Source organism: Rattus norvegicus, chromosome 7 (genome assembly GCF_036323735.1).
Source record: "Rattus norvegicus strain BN/NHsdMcwi chromosome 7, GRCr8, whole genome shotgun sequence".
Taxonomy (NCBI): Eukaryota; Metazoa; Chordata; class Mammalia; order Rodentia; family Muridae; genus Rattus; species Rattus norvegicus.
The window spans coordinates 20,729,746-20,749,399 of NC_086025.1; the positions used below are offsets into that span (position 1 = coordinate 20,729,746).

Below are 19,654 nucleotides of genomic sequence, written 5' to 3' on the forward strand. Positions count from 1 at the left end.
GGGCACGAACACGCATGCCCAAGCCGGAAACGTTTTCGGGGGAGAGCAATGCGCATCCCCGGAATGAAGGGGGTGGGGAAGATGCGAAGTGCAAGCCCCGAGGGCGGCCCGGGGGCGAGACAGCGAACTCCCGGGGCCAGAGCTCTTTACCTTGTCGCTGTAATCTCTCAGGACCCGCTCGATAGCCCCCGCCTCGCCGGCCCGGACGATGTAGAGGGCGCGCTCTTCATCCATGGCCGCAGGTGCGGGGGAGCCGCAGCCGCTGTGCGCGCCCCAGCCGCTGCCTCCCAGGTAAACGCCTCGCGCCCCCGCTACCTCGCTCCTTCCCAGCTTCCTTCCTTCCCTCCTTCCCTCCCTCCCTCCAGTCTCCAACCCGCCAGCCTCCGCCCGGGCAGGCCCTACGTCACCGCCCCTCAACTTTCACCCCGCGACGTCACCGCTCCCCCAGCAACGGGCGCCTAGAGGCCTCCCCCGACAAGGCCCAAGGCTTAGTGGAGGCCTGACGAGCCACCAGAGACTGAGTCAGGCCCAAGCCGTGCCTACTCCCCTCGGTCTACCAGCCTTGGAGAAGAGTTCGGCTTCGCAGCGGGCTTTCACGAGCAGACCTGTCTCTCCTAACACTCTATGAATCATTCCCCTTTAGCGGACGAGAACTGGCGGGCTGCTCCCCGCCCATCTGCGAGCCTACCGCTACTAAACTACAATTCCCGACGTGCAACGGGGTCATCCCACGCTGTCATCGGAGTTATTAGGGAACCGAACAGCAGGCCGGAATTGGTAGTCAACCAGTGCGAAAGATTTTTCCGCTTTCCAAAAGGCATGCTGGAAAATGTAGTTCCCTGAAGGCCGGAAACCAGAGTCCTGCGACCGCCCGGGGCCAAAGGCGGAGGGACCCTTCGTTAGTGGGAGGGTCTAAACTGGGTTTTGGCTGGTTTTTTTTTTTTTTTTTTTTTTTTTTTTCTTCTTCATTTTTCCTTTTGCTGACCTGCACCAGACGTGGCTGGTTGGACTTACTGACGCTGGCGAAACGGCCGGCCCTTGGTAGTGGCTGTCAAGCGCCAGGTTGAGTTCCCTCTATGCTCAGTTAGCGGTTTCCCTCTCTGGAATGCGCACCCTCTTCACCCGGTTGCAGTCGTTATGCACTAGGCTACAACAACATGGGAAATTGAACACTGTTCTTTGTGGAACCCTAAGGAACCACAACAGATAAAGAAATTTGGCAATGTGTGTGTGGTATATATTATATTATAATTTAGTTCTAGTTTCCAGATGAATACGTTGAAACTCAGAACTAATCAGAGGCATGCCTGGGATTTGAACCCAGGGAAATTACTGCACTCAGTAATTGAGAAAGTTGAGATTTGAATCCAGGTTGTTCCCAGCCTCCCTCCAACCACCCGTAAATATCACACAACTGGAGTAGCAATGGAGTCAGTGGTGATGAAGGCGCATATTCTCCAAGTGTTAGTTCTGTGCCGGCCACTTACGATTCATCTGGGTTCGTTCAATTTCTCAAAAAATCAAATATTTGAGAATTCGTGCATTGCTGGGCACAAATAACAGTGTGGCTGCAATGGTTCCCACAGCAAGTCTCAACCACACTAAGTGGTCTGTTCTTGTGAACATCGCCATGAACGACCCCGCTGTCCTTGTTTTAAAATGAGCAGTCGTGAAAAATTAAAATGCATAGTTTTTAAATTAAGTTTAGACTTGGAGCCTGTTCTGCACTCCCAGACTCTTTCGTAGAGAATAGAGAGATTCTCCAAGAAATTTCCAAGTGTTTTACCCTCAAGTAATCCTCGCCATTGCCTTCCCTGTGGGCCTCTTAAGCTTTGCTGAAGAGCAAGGAGAGAGGGGCAAGTGTTTACCCATCTTCTTGTGCTTCTGTTATACCGTAGTAGATCTGGGGAGATTTCGAGTTAAACAATATAGTAGCTAAGGCCACTCGGCTTGGACTTTCTGACAATTATAATTTTCATGAAGCCAGTATTTGCTTGAACATGCAGTTCAACAGTCGTCGAAGAGCAGGAGGTGGTTGTGGTTTGCGTTTTGTGTTTTGTGTTTTGTTATTGAGACAGATGCTGAAGCCAATCGATAAAAGGTAAGATTTGTTTGGTTCTGTCCGTGGTTCATGGTTCCCTGGCAGGGCAGGGCAGAAGAAACTGCTCACTTCGTGACAAAGAACCGGAAGGAGCCAGGGCCCAATACTCCCTCCCCTAGCATGCTGCTGTGGACCTAACTCTTCTTGGCTTAGATCTTAAAGGTCTCACTTCCCAACAGTGTCGTGGATTGGGGACCAAGCCTTTAACAAAAAGGCCCAGGCATCTAACGTATGTAAAAAGATGGATGCTATATCTGTGATAATTTAGGCCAGAAAGATTTTAATATGACTCCCAAAATAGAATACTAAGAAAGGTCATGTAAACTACAACCCTAACAGTAGAATATATAGCAATTCTTTAAGTTTACAAAACCTTTACTTCCCGACTTTAATAGGTGTAAGAGTTTAAGTCCCTGAAACAACACCGAATGTATCGTTGGCAAAGGCACTGTTCTCATTTTATAGAGAGCAACTGGAATCTAACTGAAATCCGTCCAATACTTCATGAAGTCCTAGTTAGGCAATTATCTATGTGGGGGTGGTCATAGGGCTTCTAGTGCTGCAACGAAACATCATGACCAAGAAGCAAGCTGGTGAGGAAAGGGTTTATTCAGCTTACACTTCCACACCACTGTTCATCACCAAAGGAAGTCAGGAGGCCGGAGCTGATGCAGAGGCCATGAAGGGAGGCTGCTTGTGACTTGCTTTATGCTCAGCCCACTTATAAAACCCAGGCCTACCAGCCCAGGGATGGAACCACCCACAATGGGACAGGACCTCCCCATTGATCACTAATTTAGAAAATGCCCGCAGGATCTTACTGAGACATCTTTCTCAACTGAGGCTCCTTCCTCTCTGATGACCTTACCTTGTGTCAAATTGACATAAAACCATACAGTACCGTAGTCAAGGCCTCCTGAAGAGAATAAGTAGAAAGTATTCCAGTAAAGATATTTTTCTTTAAAAACACGAGGGCTCTTACACAACTTTGAAATGTCTGTATAGCAGAAATAGGCTATAGTTTTAGGCCCTAACTCTGTATTTCTAAAAAGGAAAAGTGTGGGGTTGAATGAATTAAGAGCTTATGAAATTGTTTTTTTAATGATCTTAATTGTTTATATCTGATGTTTATGAATCAGAATGTCTTTGAGAGAGGGGTCACTCTTTCACCCCTGACGAGACTCTAGTCACAGAAGAGTTAAGTGACTCATCCAAAGTCAGACTCTGGGACTTGAGCCTAGACTAAGCCCCTAGATGACTTGACTTCCCTAGCTATTGGTTATGTTATACTCCAATGACTGGAAAGTCTTGCTGGCACTAAACCCAGTTTCCCTTACTGTGTAGGTGGCATGGTATTAAGGAATTAGCATTTCAGAAATGGATGTAGAAAATAGCGAAAAGCCATCACTCTTGAGAGATACTCATACAATTCCTCTGTGCATATGAATGTATAGTGCTTCCCTAGCTTCAAAATACTTCCACATAAATTATCTGACTTAACCTTTACAGTAACTGAAAAAAGTAAGGTCAGTAGAATAGACACTACCTTTTCTTACGTATATAAAGAAAATCGAAGTTTGGGGCATTTATTATCTTTGGTCATAGATGAACAAATCTGCTGGAAAACAGAATATCTTGGGGACGAATGTGCTCTATATTCTGGTATCAGGATCAGAATCAAAAGGCCTATAAATACATACAAGGTTGTTTTGTTCTGTTTTGGATGGTGGTGGTTTTTTGGATGTTTGTTTGTTTGTTTTGGACTATGATATAACCTGCTGTAGAATTTTCTCTTGTCATGGCAATGGGGCATTTGAAAAGTGGCAAACTGAAAGTCTTATAAAGAGCTCCGGGCACTGACAGTTCTTAAAATCCAACTCTTCCACACTACCTGTCATAGTTTTTGTCCCTATTCCTCAGAGACAGAAATTTAAAAAACAAACAATTCTGTCGTTCCAGAATGGGAGTTCAGAAAATTCCGTTCATTCAAGATAGGACCTTCCTGTGTGGGGCAGCCACTTAGCCTTCTCTTCACCCGGGGTCTTCAATTTCAGCAACCAGGATTGACCTGGGTCTTATTTTAGATGTTAGTACTAAAACAAACAAACAAATGGAAAGTCCTGTGATTCTAAAGGGAAACCACATTTGCATTTCATATGCATATGCATGAGAAGTTTTTGTGGAAATTACCTGTCTGTTTGGTGCACATCGTTGTGTGGACGCACTAGAGAAGATTGACTCCGTCTACCTATGCAGAAGCTTGGGTACTGAGCTTTTCAATAACATCCCAGTGGATTTAAACAGCAGTTAGCATTAAAAACACCAGCCAGTGGATATTTTTGGAAGATCACCCAGTGAACTAGTTTTGGGGTAGCCTCCTAAAACCCTGTGCATGTAAAGTTTTTTTGTTGTTGTTTTGGGTTTTGTTGTTTTTTGTTTTTTTTTTTTTGAGATGATCTGGCAAAATGAGTTCTCTTTATTTTATTTTTTAATAAAGAATGAAGTCACCCTTTCAAAGCAAGTTAATTAGTATAGTTTGCTCCCTTGACAAATATTTTCCATTTTCTTTTTGGAAGCATCACCTTATATTAGACGTCACCACGAAATAAAGACCAGTAGAAACCATTGACGCCATCCTTAGTGGATATAAGAAGCAACCAAACAGATAATGAGTTCTTATTAATGAGGAGGAGGACATTGAATGCAATTCCTGTACAAATCAAAAGAAATAGTGGGTAAAGGGGTAATCAGAAAAGCTTTGTTGGGGGAGGTTTGCTATAGAAAATCTTGGTGAGACTTAAGTGCTGGAAGAAACGCCAAGTCTGACACCTGATCCCAAGATCCCACAGCATGGAGGAGAGAAGCAACTCATCAGGAGGTCCTCTGACATCCACATGTGGTGGCACCTACCACCGAGAGTGTATGATAGGCACTCAGCCTCAGTAATCTGTTCACGTGAGCCTGTACCATAGTCAATGGCAAATACAACTATATTGATCTACACCGACTCTGTACAATAGGTTTTCACATTAGCACAGGAAAGGGGCCCTGCCCTTCAGGAGTTTCTATTTACCCAAGTTCTGGAAGGTTGGTCAGCTCCATTTGCAGCTTCTTGACTTGGAATCCCATACACATTCCTCTTGGGAAAAATGCAGCCCTTGGGGTGACAGCGCAGAACTGTCGGTCGACAAATAGACTGGGAGATGGAAAACCAAGTCTTCACTTCCAACTGGCTGTGTGACTGGCTGTGTGATTCTCAGAAAACGGAGAGTTTGTCAAAGGCCTTGACACCCTTCTCAAGAGCAACCGAAAACCCGAAAGCCTAAAGGCCTTCGGGAATGCTCACTCTGTCTTTGGGCATTCAGGCCATCGCTCACACTCCTGGGAAGTTGATTTGCTCAGCTTCAATGAAAACAATTAGACCTCTTTTGTGGAATGTTTTAAGGGTTAAACGAGATAGCTGTCGGCGTGGCCAGCACATAGGACTTGGCATGGAGCGACCATGCCCAGTATTAGCTGGACCGAAGCGAGAGGAGGATGTGCTTAAAAAGATACTGAATCTCCAGGATTAAGATTGTGTTTCCTGGTTGTTTTTGTGTTTTGTTTTGTTTTGCTACTTCTGTAATTTTTAATTATGTGTATGAGTATAGTGGGTGGGCATGTGTGCATACAGATACCTACGGATGAGGCGTTGGATCCACTGGAGCTGGGGGCCTCAGGCAGTCGTGAGCTGCCTGAGGTTGGTGCTGAGAAGGGCACCCACTGCTGGGTCTGCACAGCCCTGCTGCTTTATTTATTTCTTTTTTTTTTTTCTTTTTTTCGGAGCTGGGGACCGAACCCAGGGCCTTGCGCTTCCTAGGTAAGCGCTCTACCACTGAGCTAAATCCCCAGCCCCTATTTATTTCTTAAAGAAAGAGAATCCTAACATACTGCTTGCTTTGCATGGCTTTAAAGTCACTAGCTTCTTTAATACTACGTGCTGCTGTACGGGTTTGAGACAGTGACCCTGCCTCTGTGTGTCTGTGTGTGTGTGTGTGTGTGTGTGTGTGTGTGTGTGTGTGTGTGTGTGTGTGTGTATGTGTGTGTGTAAATAAGGGGCCTAAAGCACTCTTTGAACACCCCTTCAAACCAACGCCTTTGCAATTAAGGGTATTGAAATTCACATGTCAGAGGAAATATATTCTCCCAAACCCTTCTTCCCAGCGCCTCCTTTTGCAGTAAAGCATTAATTTACTTACCAACATTTGATTAAACTCTTAAGGTCCAAACCTAGGAGGAGGCAGTGGTGGACAAAGGATTATTGTCATTCATCACCAACACACTTAAGTCGTCCCCTCCAGTTGCCTATGAAGGATTAGCATCGCCCTGAAAGGGAGCAGGACAGAATAAATTGCATCCCTGGCCAAAGAACTGCCAGCTCCTTTCAGCCGGGGGCACATAGCGGGAGCTTTTCCCATATTAGCCAGCTTTATCTCAACTTCTGGGCAGGGCCTACATCTGAATTTCATGGGTTTCAGGATCAGTCAAAATAGAATTGTAGGGTTGCGGAGGTCAGAGGCCACCTCTGTCAAAGGGTAGTGACCTTAACAGCAAGAGGTAGCAGAGCCCTCTCCCACTTCCCCCCACACCCCAATGACTTCATTCTAGTGAATGTTGGCTCATAGTTCCTTCCCTGTGGCGCTTTTTTTTTTTTTTAAGTAATAAAAATCCCCCTGAGACCTGCTTTAAAAAAACAAAACAAAACATTATTGATTTCCTTTCTGCCTATCTCTTTGTAGAATAACCATATCCTGGCCCTTGCTCCTGTATTGGCCATGCTTGCATTCCTTGGAAAATGATGGCGGAAAAGCTGCCATTCTTGTACAGTGTCACCTCGGGTGGAAGGGAAGAGCTGGAGTCCGGTTTAGGAACTGCCTTCGTTTAATGAGCATAGTTTCCCAGAACTCCTGAATGTGGGTCGGTCGGTCGGGGCCCAGTAGGTCGTATTACCCCGGTCAAGCTTGATTTAGAAGCTGCAAAGCTTCTTAGAGAAGAGCAATGGGGTAGGGTGGTATAGGAACAAAGGGAGACAGGAAGGAGGCCGTGTGCTGTAGGAGAGAGAGCCCGGATGGACCTGGGGGTAGTGTCCAGATCACAGTGCTGCCCTTTAAGCTGTGCGCCCTTGAACAAGGGGGTGAAATCAAGTGTGGAAACCACTGCCAGGCAGGGAAGTGATAACGTGGATGTCTGATTTGCCTGGTACCTAGCAGACCCCAAGCAATAGGATAGGTGTGTTTCAGAGCTGTCCGAGACCACCCGTGATTGTTCTATTCCAGGTTAGGCTCATGCCAGGACGTCTTAGATACCAACCTTCAGAGGGGCACGGTTTGGCAGTTTTTTGAGAATGAACTTACCTCCAGCTTTTCTCAGGCCTTCCCATGAGACCATTATAAATACCGTCCATTGGTCGTGCAGCTGTTTCTGAGACTGATTTTTCTCACCCCTGCTGTCATGGTCAGACCTGATTTTTTTTTTCCATAATAGATCTCAAAGAGCTGGTGTTAGCTCTTGAAGCGTTTCTAATGAGAAAGGGGGTGGAAGACTGGGGAGTCCTATTTCTCCCGCCCACCCCCTCTCATCACCCACACTCCCTTCCTAGCAACAGCTCTTAACTAACTCTGGAGGCCCACGTCTTCTGCCCCACCTACACCGGCAGCAGCAAAATGTGGGGGTGGTAGGATTGGGAGGGGGTTCTGGGGTACAGGAAGAGAGTGGGAAAGAGCTCGGGAAGGAGGTTAGCAAAGCACAAAAGGCTCTGACCTCCGAGGAACAAGAGGAATCCCCAAGGACAGTGTCCAGGCTGGCCGAGCCTGGGAGATTGCCAAGGAAGCCAAGCTGAGGCAGCCTAGGTTAAAAGAGTAATGGAAAGTGACAGGGTGGTGTGGATGGGGAGCAGGGCAGTAGCAAAGAGGGGACAGTTAGTCTGCTAAGGAAACCAGTACAGTGTAGGCTGTAGGGAAAGAAAAGGAAGGAGGGGAAGGAGAGAGGGAGGGAGGGAGGGAGAAGGGAGAAGGGAGAAGGGAGAAGGGAAGGGAGGGGAGGGAACGGAAAGAAAAAAGGAAGGAAGGAAGGAAGGGGAAAGGGGAAGGGAAGGGAGGGGAGGGAAAGGAAGGAAGAAAGAAAGAAAGGAACCATGTGAAGTAGGTCCCTGAATCTTAGAGCTTCGAGGTGCAGTGCCTCTGTCACAGTAGTACATCCACTGACACACTAAGTCACATCCTTTCTAGAAAGGAATGTCCCTGCTACATCCTGTCTTTGGTGGGACCAAGATTTGGCTCCTTTGCCACTGCTTCACGTTAAGAAGCCAATAAGAATTTACCTCTTTTATGTTTTTTAAGCTTCTGATGATTTCCATATTTGAGCCGTTTATTCAGATCTCGACAAATCTTATTCAATTTCAGGGAGCTTTCCTCTGGGAGACCCGTGACGACTCCTTCCTTTCCCCTTTTAACAAGAATCAAGCCCCCCCCCCCCCGGCCCCCATCTACCATTCTAAAATCTTGCCATCTGCCAATGAGAGGAACTGAGACCTGAGCCCCCACCCCTGCCATCCATCTCCAGCTTCACGGCAGCCATTTTGATAGATCTAAAGCCAGTTCTGAACAGAGGGGAAATTGCAAAAGATTGCTGGTGGGAGGAAGAGGGAGGGTAGGGTTGGACAGGAGGCAGTCGTGGGGTCTTTGGAGGTGATGGGCAGGTGTACCAGCTGTGCTTGCAGGCATGGACCTCAATCTGTGTGTTGGCACCAGCTGGAGAAGCCCGTATCTTCTCCCTGCGACTGCCTTCTTGAATCACTGCCCAGCAGCTAATCTAGCTTGACTTGTTCACTCCCAAAGGCCTTGCTTTTTCAGCATAAACACAACGATCTGAAATCTCGGTGTCATGTAACATGCCTGCTTCAGGCCCGGGATAGGAGGTAATTGACCCAAGGTCATATGGTGGTGACGCAATGGCTACCCGAATGATTTGGGCCTTTAATCCCATGGTTGGGCTTACTCAATGGCAGACATCCTGGATCTGTAAGGGTTGTGGTCTCTGAGGGGCCACACGTTCCCTTCCTATCTAGATCTGGGATGATTACAGGTCTGGCACAGCACAGCAGGACAAACGCTAAGGGTGTCACCGGGCTGCGACGTGGGTGAGCCGTCCTGGCTGACGGTCGTGACTTCAGCCAGTCTCAAGCTGTCAGAGGCCCTTTCAAGAGAAAGTCCCATTGCCAAAAAGCTCTTCTGTTTTTCTCTGACAAGTGACTGGCCCCACTCCCAGTTACCAGCCTTCCCCATCCTCACTCTGGTGACCAGAGGGGAACCACCAGAAAGAGCGGGTGTATTGGGTCCTGCCCCACAACAGCTGTTTCCTTCCCTAGTCAGAGCCTCCCCATCTTTTAAGGTGAAGGTTTTAGAACAGTTGGGAACACAGATCGTGCTCTTAGCTCCTAGAGACGGGTTCCCCCAAGCACTGGAGAGGATGCTGTATGCCCACCAGCCCCCTTCTTAAGCTGCATCTTTGCTGGGACCACTCATCCCTGGTTGTGTCGTGAGGGCACCAGAGAAGGTTTGCTCCCTGGGAAAGGTTGCGCAGAGCCCCTTGTCTGTCTCTTGGCCTCAGGTTCTTGTTAACAGTGATGAGTTTCACCTAAAGCCCTGTGTGGCAGCAATTGAGCTTTGCCTGGTATTTGTAAACGGGCATTGTTTATCTTGTTACCTGGCGAGAGGATCTGATAATGACTTGGGCTTGTTGTTGCTTTGTGGATTTTTGTTTTTGTTTTTGTACTGTTGAGATAAAGGTCAGACTTCACCACACCTTCTTGAGACAGCGCTTACTTTGAAGTCTGAGAGGCCAGGAAGGCTGGCTATTCTCAACGGTGGCTAAAGTCAGATTTTCCTTCATCCTTTCTCTTGCTTTCATCATTTAAAGCTAATGGATTGTGGACAAAAGGTCAAACCAATTTACCGTGGGAGAATGAGATCCAACATCTATGTGCATTTTTTTTTTTTTTTTTGGTAGACTAGCACGGCTGAATACATTTAAGGGGAGGCTATGTATAACATAAATAATTTCCATCTTAAAGTCAGCTCGCAGGTATAAACATGTTATGTAATAGCATGCACGGGCTTGGCTTTAAAAAGAAATCTTTCAGAATGCAGATTAAGCTGTCACATTCTCATACCTTCACATAGTCACTGCTGCACAGGCTTCTGCAGATCTGTGCCTCTGAATCTCTCTTAGCTGCTAGGTCCTTAACATCTGGGCAAAATGAAACCTTCCTCCCCCCCACCCCCATCCTGCTCCCTTCAGCCACAGAATCGAAACACTGTGCTGGAGGAGAACTTGATTCTCGTTAGGAACTCAGTGATGTTACTGCTCTGTTTATTCTCCGTTAAAGCAATGCACTCGAAATATCTTCACATCCCATGATCATGAAAGCATCGTGAGCTAAGTGCAGGGGACGCTTCCTGATGCTGGTACCGAGGAAGAGCTGAAAGGCCTTTCACCTTTACTGAGAGAAGCCGGCAGACAAACACAGGGCGGATCCCGGATCTACAAACCTTCATCCATGCTCACCCCATCAGCATTGGTCAGGACAAGTTGGTAGGGAACCGAGTGACAAAACCATACAGCCATTCAAGGCTTTTGTTGCTGGCTGGCTGACCAGCTTTTATTTTTTTGAGACAGGACACAGGCTGGCCTTGAACTCACTATTCTCCACTTTCAGTCTTCTGCGTGCTGGGATCCCGGACATATACCATCACATCCAGCAAGCCTTTTTAGTTTTGTTCTACTTACTACTCATTCCCCAAGAATTTAAGAATGTTATTCAAATTGGAGACACATACCCGGCATTATCAAGTGTGAATGAAAAACGGAAGCTGGTCACTTCAATCCTTTTTATTTGAGTGTGAAACCATTCATATCTTGCACAACTGTACAGATAGTGAAACCATCCATATCTTGCACAACTGTACAGATAAAACTATTTCCATTTTAGCTGTAGACATGATTATCACACTGGGTGGTGTGATCAAACATTTTATTTACAGAACATTTGCTAAAACATCCGGTGTCATATTTCCATTTATTTCTTACCCATAGGGTAATAGGTCCACCATAATTGCTTGGTGCATCTTATAATACAGAAGGAAAACCTATGTTAATCTCTAACAAACCACAAATAGCTACAAATCTGACAAAAAAATACCTAAGAAAAAATTTCCCAAAGTACAATACATTTTTTATTTCCACACATACACAGTATAGTATAGACTCAAAGGCACCGCTTTGAATTTTTTTTCTAGCAAAGTGTCGGAAAGTATTCTAGTCTTATGAAGAAACCAGACAGTTGTTTTCACACTTGGTGCTTGCTAAGTGAAAGTTTGATCCATCCAGCTTCACAAAGTAACACAGCGGAGGACAGTTTTTAGTGCCATAAATCCACATTTCTCACAGAACTTAAGAAAACCCTCTCCTGCCTTTTGCTGATGCTAGCCATTGTGCAAACTCAGGACAAATCCTTGTACATAGAAGAACTGGTCCCTACAGACATTAATCAACTAAAGGCAATATATAACAGGCCTCTTCGGTCCCTCAAAAACAGTGCTTACAGTCCAGGCCATGAAGGGACTATGGCAGGTGCAAGCGGAACTTAGGGGAGCTTAGCATTTGCAGGAATTTCCGGGGACTTCAGGAAGTAGTAATGACGTCACCAGGAAGTAGGGATATGGAGAACATGTCTGAGGGCTGGTAACTGTACAGTGACGTGACAGACAGGTGAATGCTCTTGGTAAATCATGTGCCCATCCAAGAACACAGACCAGATTCTGGCTCCAGTATCCATCCTTCAAGACTAAAGAGCTTTGTCAACAAGAAAATAAGTACCCTACAGGGAGTGGTTGCCATGAAGGTCATGGAGCAGAGGAGGAAGGCACAGAACGGCCTGCCCAAGATAGTGCTCTATAGAACCAGTCGAGTCTGGCTTGGCTATGGGACCCAATCCCACTGACTTGTAGTGGGTCCTCTTTCTGAACTAAAATGTGTTCATTCCATGGTGAACATCCTCTTGTTCATTAGGCAAATGGATGTTTAGGATCAGCCCGCAAGTTATGATGTATTGAGATAAAGTCTTCTGGAGGGTGGGTACTGGATTTATTATTATTATTAATTATTAATATTAAATATGGATTTCTATGAAAGCAGTCACTTAGCCCATCCAGTGGAGGCCTCTCCGTTGATGTAAGCAAAGCCAGGAAAGTGTTGCATGTGCTCGTACTCAGAATTCCTGCGCGTGGTCAGAGGGGTGTACATGTCACTGGAGTTTCCATACCTCGTGGAATGCACAGACGGGCTTGTGTAGCATGCGTTGGCTGTCGGCACCTCTGGCCAGCGGGGAGTGACTGGGGTAGGATGTAGCCTGGGAGTGCTGCTCATCAAACAAGGTTCCATCCTGGAAGTGGGGCTATTGAAAGGGTACTTGTGGAGGAGAAAGAAAGTCCACAAACTCAAAGTTAGCTCAAAGTCACATGCACCCAACAGCAATCTTATTTAAGCTAAAACACTTCAAGAGAGTATTCGCGGGAGTCGATGGCAAGGAGTCAGTGCGCCAGAGGAAACTTTGGTCCAAGGAAGCGGTCAGTGGGAAAGTCATAAGGGTCTTCAGAGCCAGAGTCAGGCTGCTGTTTCACTCTGCGATATTCTCAAATCCAAAGGGAGGACCACCCCCAGCTAGGAATACAGAGGGGGAGCGTTGGCGGGTGGTGATGGTGGTGGGTGTGCCTTTGTGCGGACACACTAGCAAGTGTGTCCAGTGGAGTGCGATTGCACATGGGCGTGAGTTCTGCCATGCCCTATGGAGATGCGACAAGTCCTATTCTATCAACCCAGGAGAACAGCACTCCCAGGTAAAACACAATGACATTAAAAATAGCATTTTACAGCTGAAGTCAATCATGAACTGCAGCCTAAAAACAGGCTTTGGAAGAGAAAGCAAGCCAGCAGCTTCAAAGGTTATTATTAGTGCCTGTCACTGAAGGAACATCTTTCTTTTAGGTTCACATTTGCTGGAGTCCTGGGATATAAGCGAGGAGGAAATGGTAAATTACCGGGCTTTGTGCGAATACAGAGGAAGGAGTCAAGAAGAGACGGGGTTGGGGGTAGGCGGAGAGGGGTACTTTGGGGGCGAGTCAGACCAAGGAACAGGTGTCGGCGGAGACGGAGGGAAGACTCTCGAGTCTGAGAGCTGCTCTCTCCTTCTTTCCTTCTGTCAGCCCTGCAATCTGGCCCTGTCAGGATGATCCGAAGGGAGGAAGGGGAGGAGCTAAGGGTCCCTCTGAGAGCTGACATTTGCAGGCCAGTCAGCTCCAAGATGCCCTTGCTCAGCTCAGGGCCAACGAGAACAGGAGCAGTGAACAGTGATGGCAAGGGCAGCGGGGAGGAGAGGGTGTGTGAATTCTTCTGCTCCCCATCTGTCTTCCCTGACAGTTGGAGAGTGGAGCCCCAAGGGATTAGGTGGGAGGCTGCCTCCTGTGAGGGAGACAGACAGGCTGAAACCTAGACAGCAGAAGATGCTGGTGACAACATTGGCTGTTCCCCAGAGGCAGGCAAAGGAGCCCCTCTGCCTCTTGGAGCTGATTCCGGGGGGGTGGGGAGAGCAGGAGACAGAGGGGAGGGTTGAAGTATGTGAAGAGCACTGAGAGGGGTCTCGGGTGCAGCAGGGAGAGCTTTCCCCTCAGGTAGGACCACACGCCTTACTCAGCAAAGGACAGCCGCTGCCGCACAAGAAAAGAACAGTTAAGAAAGAGGGTGTAGAAGCTGTCTGGGAACTCCAGGGAGAAGGACCAAGTGCTGTTGCCAAGGAGACTGCAGACAGCATGCCAAGGCTTTCATAATCCCAAATCAGATCTGCAGCCGTGGTGCAGACCCATGTGCTGTGCATGCAGCGTGAGAGGACCCACAGGATACTATTCGAGTGTAGGTATGGAGGGCCCCCAGGCCTGTAAATAGTTCCCCAGTAAGAAAAGAACCAAGATCCAGGTGTACTAAAAAGATGATATTAGGAAATCACCCACAATGCTCTCCCAAGTGCAGGTCACTCTGGGCCCCTCCTGCTAGTGTAGAGGTCTCACTTTTTATCTAGGGGGTACATGAGCTGCTCCTCCCTTTCTATATATTAATTCCTAAACTAGCCTTTTGCCCAGTTCCCAGCACACGTGCCTTTTCACCATGCTTTAGTTCTGAGCGCAGACATCAGCTCCTTAACTGTGACATTTCTGGACATCCTCGCTCAAGCAGCCAAAAGGCCGCCACCTCCTCCAGCCCGGCAGCTTTCTTCACACTGCCGTCTACTCAAATGCTCCCTGTTGGGTTCAGTGTATGTTCCCAAAATTTGGTGCAGAGGTTGGTACCTGATAGATGCCAGTCATATCTGGTGAATATACACTGGGGCATTTAGGAACGTAGAATCTAAATGCATATTGTAGACATTGCAGAAACTGTGCCCAGTGTCACAGAGCATGAAAACCCAGACCTGGGTAGTGAGATGTCCCCTATCGGTCTGACTGACCTATCTGAGTGGTCTTACCTCCCACTCCCAACCACATACATCTTCTTCCTCATCATGCCTCTTCCTCCTCCTCCATAGAGCTAGGCCTTGGGATGCTGACCCAGTCCCCTCTGACCTTGGCTTGGGTAGGTAAAATGTCACAGTATGGACTTGGAACTCTTCCCACCAAACTCAAGAGAGTGTAGTTGTTGGGTCTCATCAGGCAGGGACCCTCACAGCACAGCTGTGCCCAGAGGTTGTGTCATCAATGCAAAAGAGCAATTGCCTGGAAATGAGACTAGCTCAAAATATCTCCAGTGTGACAATACAATTCTGTTACCAGCATGGAAAATTCTGTCCCATTAGGTCAGCTAATTGCAAATGAGTCAGTGACCACTTACCCCCTGGTGTAAGAGACCATTGAGAGGCGAGATAGGCAAAGTGCCTACTGCCTGGGCCTAATGATTAATGTGACCAATGAAGACTTCTTTCTACGTAGTCTGCTGGAAGTGGAGAGGCTGTCCAGTAGCATCCACCTCACCTTTCACACTTAACATCTGGCTTCATGCAAGGCCTTAAGCATGCTGGGTACAAACTCTGGGGTATCGAGAACTCAGGCCAGAATAAAGGAGCTTTTGTGGACAGCCTATGACAGGAAGTTAGCAGTCTCCTTCTCTCTCTCTCTCTCTCTCTCTCTCTCTCTCTCTCTCTCTCTCTGTGTGTGTGTGTGTGTGTGTGTGTGTGTGTGTGTGGTGGGGGGTGTTTAAAGTAGTCATCTAGAGACTATGTTGTAAGTCCATCTTGGTTGTGACTGACTCTTGGCCTCTTTGGAACTGTATTAGGAAGTCTATTTTGGGACACAACTCCCCACTCCAGGGGCCAACTTTCCTGCACATGCAAAGGCAGAGTGAGCCCTTTATCCCTGCCTCTCACCACATGCTCCGCACTTGAGAGAGGGTGAAAGGTGGCTGAGGCAGGAGCACAAACCATTTTCCTATGAAAGGCAGCTCTCACTGTCTCAAAGGCCCACCAAGCACTGCCCCCCCCCAGGTTTCCTCCTCGCCTCTTCCAAAAGAGATCATGGCTCCCCAAAACTCTTTGCCAGACAGTCCACATCTGCTGAGTGCTCAGGGTCAAGATTAAATGAATTGATGAGAAGCCACTTAGAAACCGAGCTGTAAGTTTTCAAAGTGTGTTGGCCTTTACCAGTGTTCTCCATTTGGAGGGGCATAGGGCTGTGTTCTCTTAGTGATCAGAAGAGCCTTGGCGGCTGACTGGGTGGTCCCAGTGCTTATTTTACAAGTGGTGGCAGTGGCCTGCTTGAGGCCACATGACAACTCAGTGCTCAAACAAGGTCGTTCATTTCACTGACAAGTATATCCTGGGACATCACTAAGAGCCAGGTCTCACTGGGTCCTGGGGCTGGAGCAGGTGAGCAGAAGGACCTGGGTAGAGCCAGTTCAGTGAGGAGAACACGTATGGACCGTAAGATTCTGAAAAGTCGAAGATTACTGTAACCGGATGACAATGAGGAATGGTAAGTGCAAACACTGTGACCTGTGAGCCAGACTTGGTTCTACCCTGGGTTAACTACCTGGTCTCGGCCACTGTTTCCTCTGAGGCGTTGCTGCATAGTGTCTAATAATGTGTCTCCCTTTCCAGATGAATCAGGGAACTCAGCACTCATCAGAGGCAGGCCTGGGATTCGAACCAGAGGAGTCAGCGCTGCACCCGGAGACTTTGCAGTGTTACAGTTGGTTGGTACGTGAGCATGCATGTGTACATATGTGACATGTGTCTGAAAGTGTGTACCTGTGCGTGTTAAACCAGAGAACAGCCCCATGTGTTTTCTTGTAGTTCAGTCTACGTTGTTGTTGTTGTTTGAGACAGGGTCTCTCACCGGCCCGGAATTAACAAAGTAGGCTGACTCCTCAGGGTCCCCGAGTCCCAGGCATCTGTCTCTGTCTCTCCAGCCCTGGTGTTAGAAACACATTCTACTACATCTAGCTTTCTTTTCCATGGGTTCTAAAGAACAGACTCAAGCCGTTGTGCTTACAAAGCAAGAACTTTACTAGGCTGTCTTCCTAGCTGTGTGTGTGTGTGTGTGTGTGTGTGTGTGTGTGTGTGTGTGTGTGTGTGGTGTTTCTTTACTCCAGGCCAAGATGCCATCCCAAGGTGGAATAGCCTAAGAAAACTTGGCAGTGGCACTGGCTGTGTGTGGTTGGAGCCAGACAGATGAAGCTGGCACTGGCCATGCCATCCTCGCTCAGATGAGCATAAGGAGGTGCTTTGCTGTCTCAGCTGAGTGTGTTCCTAGCCATATAGATGTTGATTGATCACATGACTTGTGGGTCCCTGTTCCCTTTTATGGTTGCCAACAGGGTAAGGATTGCATGGTCAGGGGTTGACGGGCACAGCAGGATTTCTCCGCTGGTTCGGCAGTTCTGAGAACTCAAGCCGGCCTGGAGGTCTACCTTTGTGTTGGCCATAAGCAAGCACATGCTGCTCAAACGAGTACTGCCATCAAGCACGCGCATATCCTCTGTGACAAGCAAGGGAACGCAGGTGGTTCTGATCGTGGCAGTGCCGGGGGGGGGGGCATGTGAAGACCACAGTCCTTCCTTGGACATACGGTTCTTTCAAGCCAGCTTAACAGATATTAATTTGCAATCTTGACTTACAGGCACTTTTGTGCTGAAAACCAAGTACGTTTCTTTAAAATTGCTATTTTTCTTCAATTTAGACCTACCTCCTCCTCATCCCCATGAACCTACTTCAGTGACGTGTGCCATTCCTTCACCAGGGACTGCAACGGCTTCACCTTTGCTCTGGGAGGCTGACTACGCAAGCCGACAGTGGGTTTCAGCCTTGCACACTTAGCCGTAAATCAAAGAACTTGAATGTGCATGTCTCTCTCTCTCTCTCTCTCTCTCTCTCTCTCTCTCTCTCTCTCTCTCTCTCTCTCTCTCAATTGGGCACGTATTGAGAATACTCTTGCCAATCTCTAGGCAGAGGTTTTGGGTCACTGGCATGGGCTGGGCTGGGAGTTGGAGAACTGTGCTCCCGTCTTCTTTGCTGGCTTGGGTCACACAGCTTTCTGTGGCTGCAGCTTCATCTTTAAGAACTTGGGGAAAAAAGGCCGTCTTCCTGAGGTTGTTATGGGAACAAATGGGCCCATCTATTTCAAATTGCCTAAGGTGCAAGTTCCTTCAATCTTAATGGGAAAATGAAACAAAGGAAGCTTTGTCTTCAGACAGGACCTTCTCTAGACGAGGGACATTTTCAATACCGACCTCACCCAATATGGGCACTGATATGACACAATTAAATTTACCACACTTTACAAATAGAGACTAATGAAACCATGAACCACAAGGTGTGTGTGTGTGCGCGCACGTGTGTGTGTGCGTGTGAGTGTGTGTATGTGTGCGTGTGAGTGTGTGTATGTGTGCGTGTGAGTGTGTGTATGTGTGTGAGCATGTGTGTATGTGTGTGAGTGTGTATGTGTGTGAGTGTGCATGTGTATGTGTGTGTGTGAGTGTATGTGTGTGAGTGTGTGAGTGTGTGTTTGTCAGTGTGCGCGTGTACACGTGTGCTGCAGATGGTAGGCTGTCAAATGCCCTTGTCTGAGAGCCACAAGGCAAGATGGAGGAGAAGCTGTCTTGGGCCTCATCTAGATAGACACGGCTTCCTAGCTCTGCAGAGACTTGATGTGCCAGGGTTGGGGGATACCCAGGAGGGCCTCAGAGGAGAAAAGAAGGGGAGATAAGGGGAGGAACTGTGTGAGGGGAGGCCAGGAGGAGGGGGGAACAGCAATCAGGATGTAAAATGAGTGAATAAGACCAACTTCTATAAGACCAGCTATTGAATGATAAAGACTCCAGTTGGGTACCGTTGTGGCTTCCAAAGCGGACACAGCAGACTTATCTTTAATCAACAGGGTCGCTGTGGGCTTTGAGGGTAACTTGGCTTCTTTTTATGGTAAGGGTTTTAAAAATATCACCTCCCAAAAGGAGCTCCTGAATTTCCTGGGGAATGAAGCAGTAGAGGAGGGAGGACAAGACCAAGCAGTGGCGTGGAGATGCAGTCTCCAGCGGGCGCACATGCTCCCAGTGCATGGACTCTGCCCACTCCCTACTGTGTAGTCCTGGACGCTGCAGCTACGCTTGCACGAAGCAGGCGCTCAGCGACCGCGTGAGGAAGGAAGGAGTGAGCGAGTGAATGAATGAATGAGTGCCTAGACTGTGCTGAGTGTGACCCAGGCAGCAACTCTGTCACTCAGGGGAGTCAGAGCGAGAAGCACAGACTCTGCTCCCAGGAGAGGGGGCACCTGAGGAGCTGGCATCTCTGTGACGCAGGCAAGAGTACGCTAATGAATGCCCCAGGTGATGACTTAGAAGAATCAACTTCTTGGCTTGTCTTGGGATTAAACCAGGGCTCCTCTTGGAAATCAAAACAGAGGGCTGTTTACCCTGAGTGCCTTCGAAGTGTGGATACATTCTCTTTAGTACCTCCCTTGGCAAATCTGGTGGCTGATGCAATGTAGCCTCCATACAGCCTCCCTCCTGCCCTTGTCCTCTGAGGCCCCAGACTCCCTTTGTGCTTGTTCTATGGGGGTCCTGAGAGCTCTCTTAGACACAAAACCCACCTGTGGCTTCTCAACCTTCAGAGTAGGCAAAGTAGGCTTAGCCTCCCCCAACCTTTGGTCCAGCCTACAGCTACTTCCTTCCCCACCCCCAAGAATTCACAGCAAGAGCCACATCTGAGAGACAGTGGTGCTCAGGAGCCCCAAAGTAGTCACACTTCCTGGGTTCTAATCCCCATGTAAGTTACCCTGTGTCTCGTTTCCTCTTCTCCTGAGGTTCTCCAGAGTATGCAAAGTGCTTTGTACAGAACCTGGTGTGCTGCAGCATTTGGAAGAAATAAATTGACCTTTTGGATGGGTTTTGTGTACTGTGGCCTGGGGGTATAGACTTAAT

The 19,654-nt window shown here is 47.9% G+C and overlaps 2 protein-coding genes and 1 long non-coding RNA gene across 23 annotated transcripts in view; 1 reads left to right on the forward strand and 2 right to left on the reverse strand.

Moving 5' to 3' along the window:
- The window catches only part of Ric8b (RIC8 guanine nucleotide exchange factor B), a 93,730-nt gene extending 93,409 nt beyond the window's left edge, over positions 1 to 321 (reverse strand). For 10 of the 11 annotated variants that reach the window (XR_010052969.1, XR_005486617.2, XR_005486618.2 and 7 more), the window contains exon 1: positions 151 to 286. Coding sequence is in view for 5 of the 11 variants with exons in the window: in XM_063263436.1 (XP_063119506.1) it covers positions 151 to 234 (84 nt within the window). In the remaining 6 variants the exon portion in view is untranslated. 11 annotated transcript variants of the gene reach the window in all.
- LOC134479647 (uncharacterized) lies at positions 152 to 19,618 on the forward strand. The gene is made up of 3 exons (XR_010053190.1): positions 152 to 291; positions 16,338 to 16,436; positions 17,419 to 19,618. It is a non-coding gene; the product is annotated as an uncharacterized LOC134479647 (long non-coding RNA).
- Positions 11,015 to 19,654, reverse strand: part of Rfx4 (regulatory factor X4) — a 162,596-nt gene continuing 153,956 nt past the window's right edge. For 8 of the 11 annotated variants that reach the window (XM_039080076.2, XM_039080073.2, XM_063264400.1 and 5 more), the window contains one exon: positions 11,015 to 12,607. In XM_039080076.2, coding sequence (XP_038936004.1) covers positions 12,335 to 12,607 — 273 coding nt within the window. In that variant the 3' untranslated portion in view covers positions 11,015 to 12,334. The remainder of the gene's footprint in view (positions 12,608 to 19,654) is intronic. The other 3 variants (XM_063264402.1, XM_063264401.1, XM_063264404.1) reach the window with 1 other exon arrangement.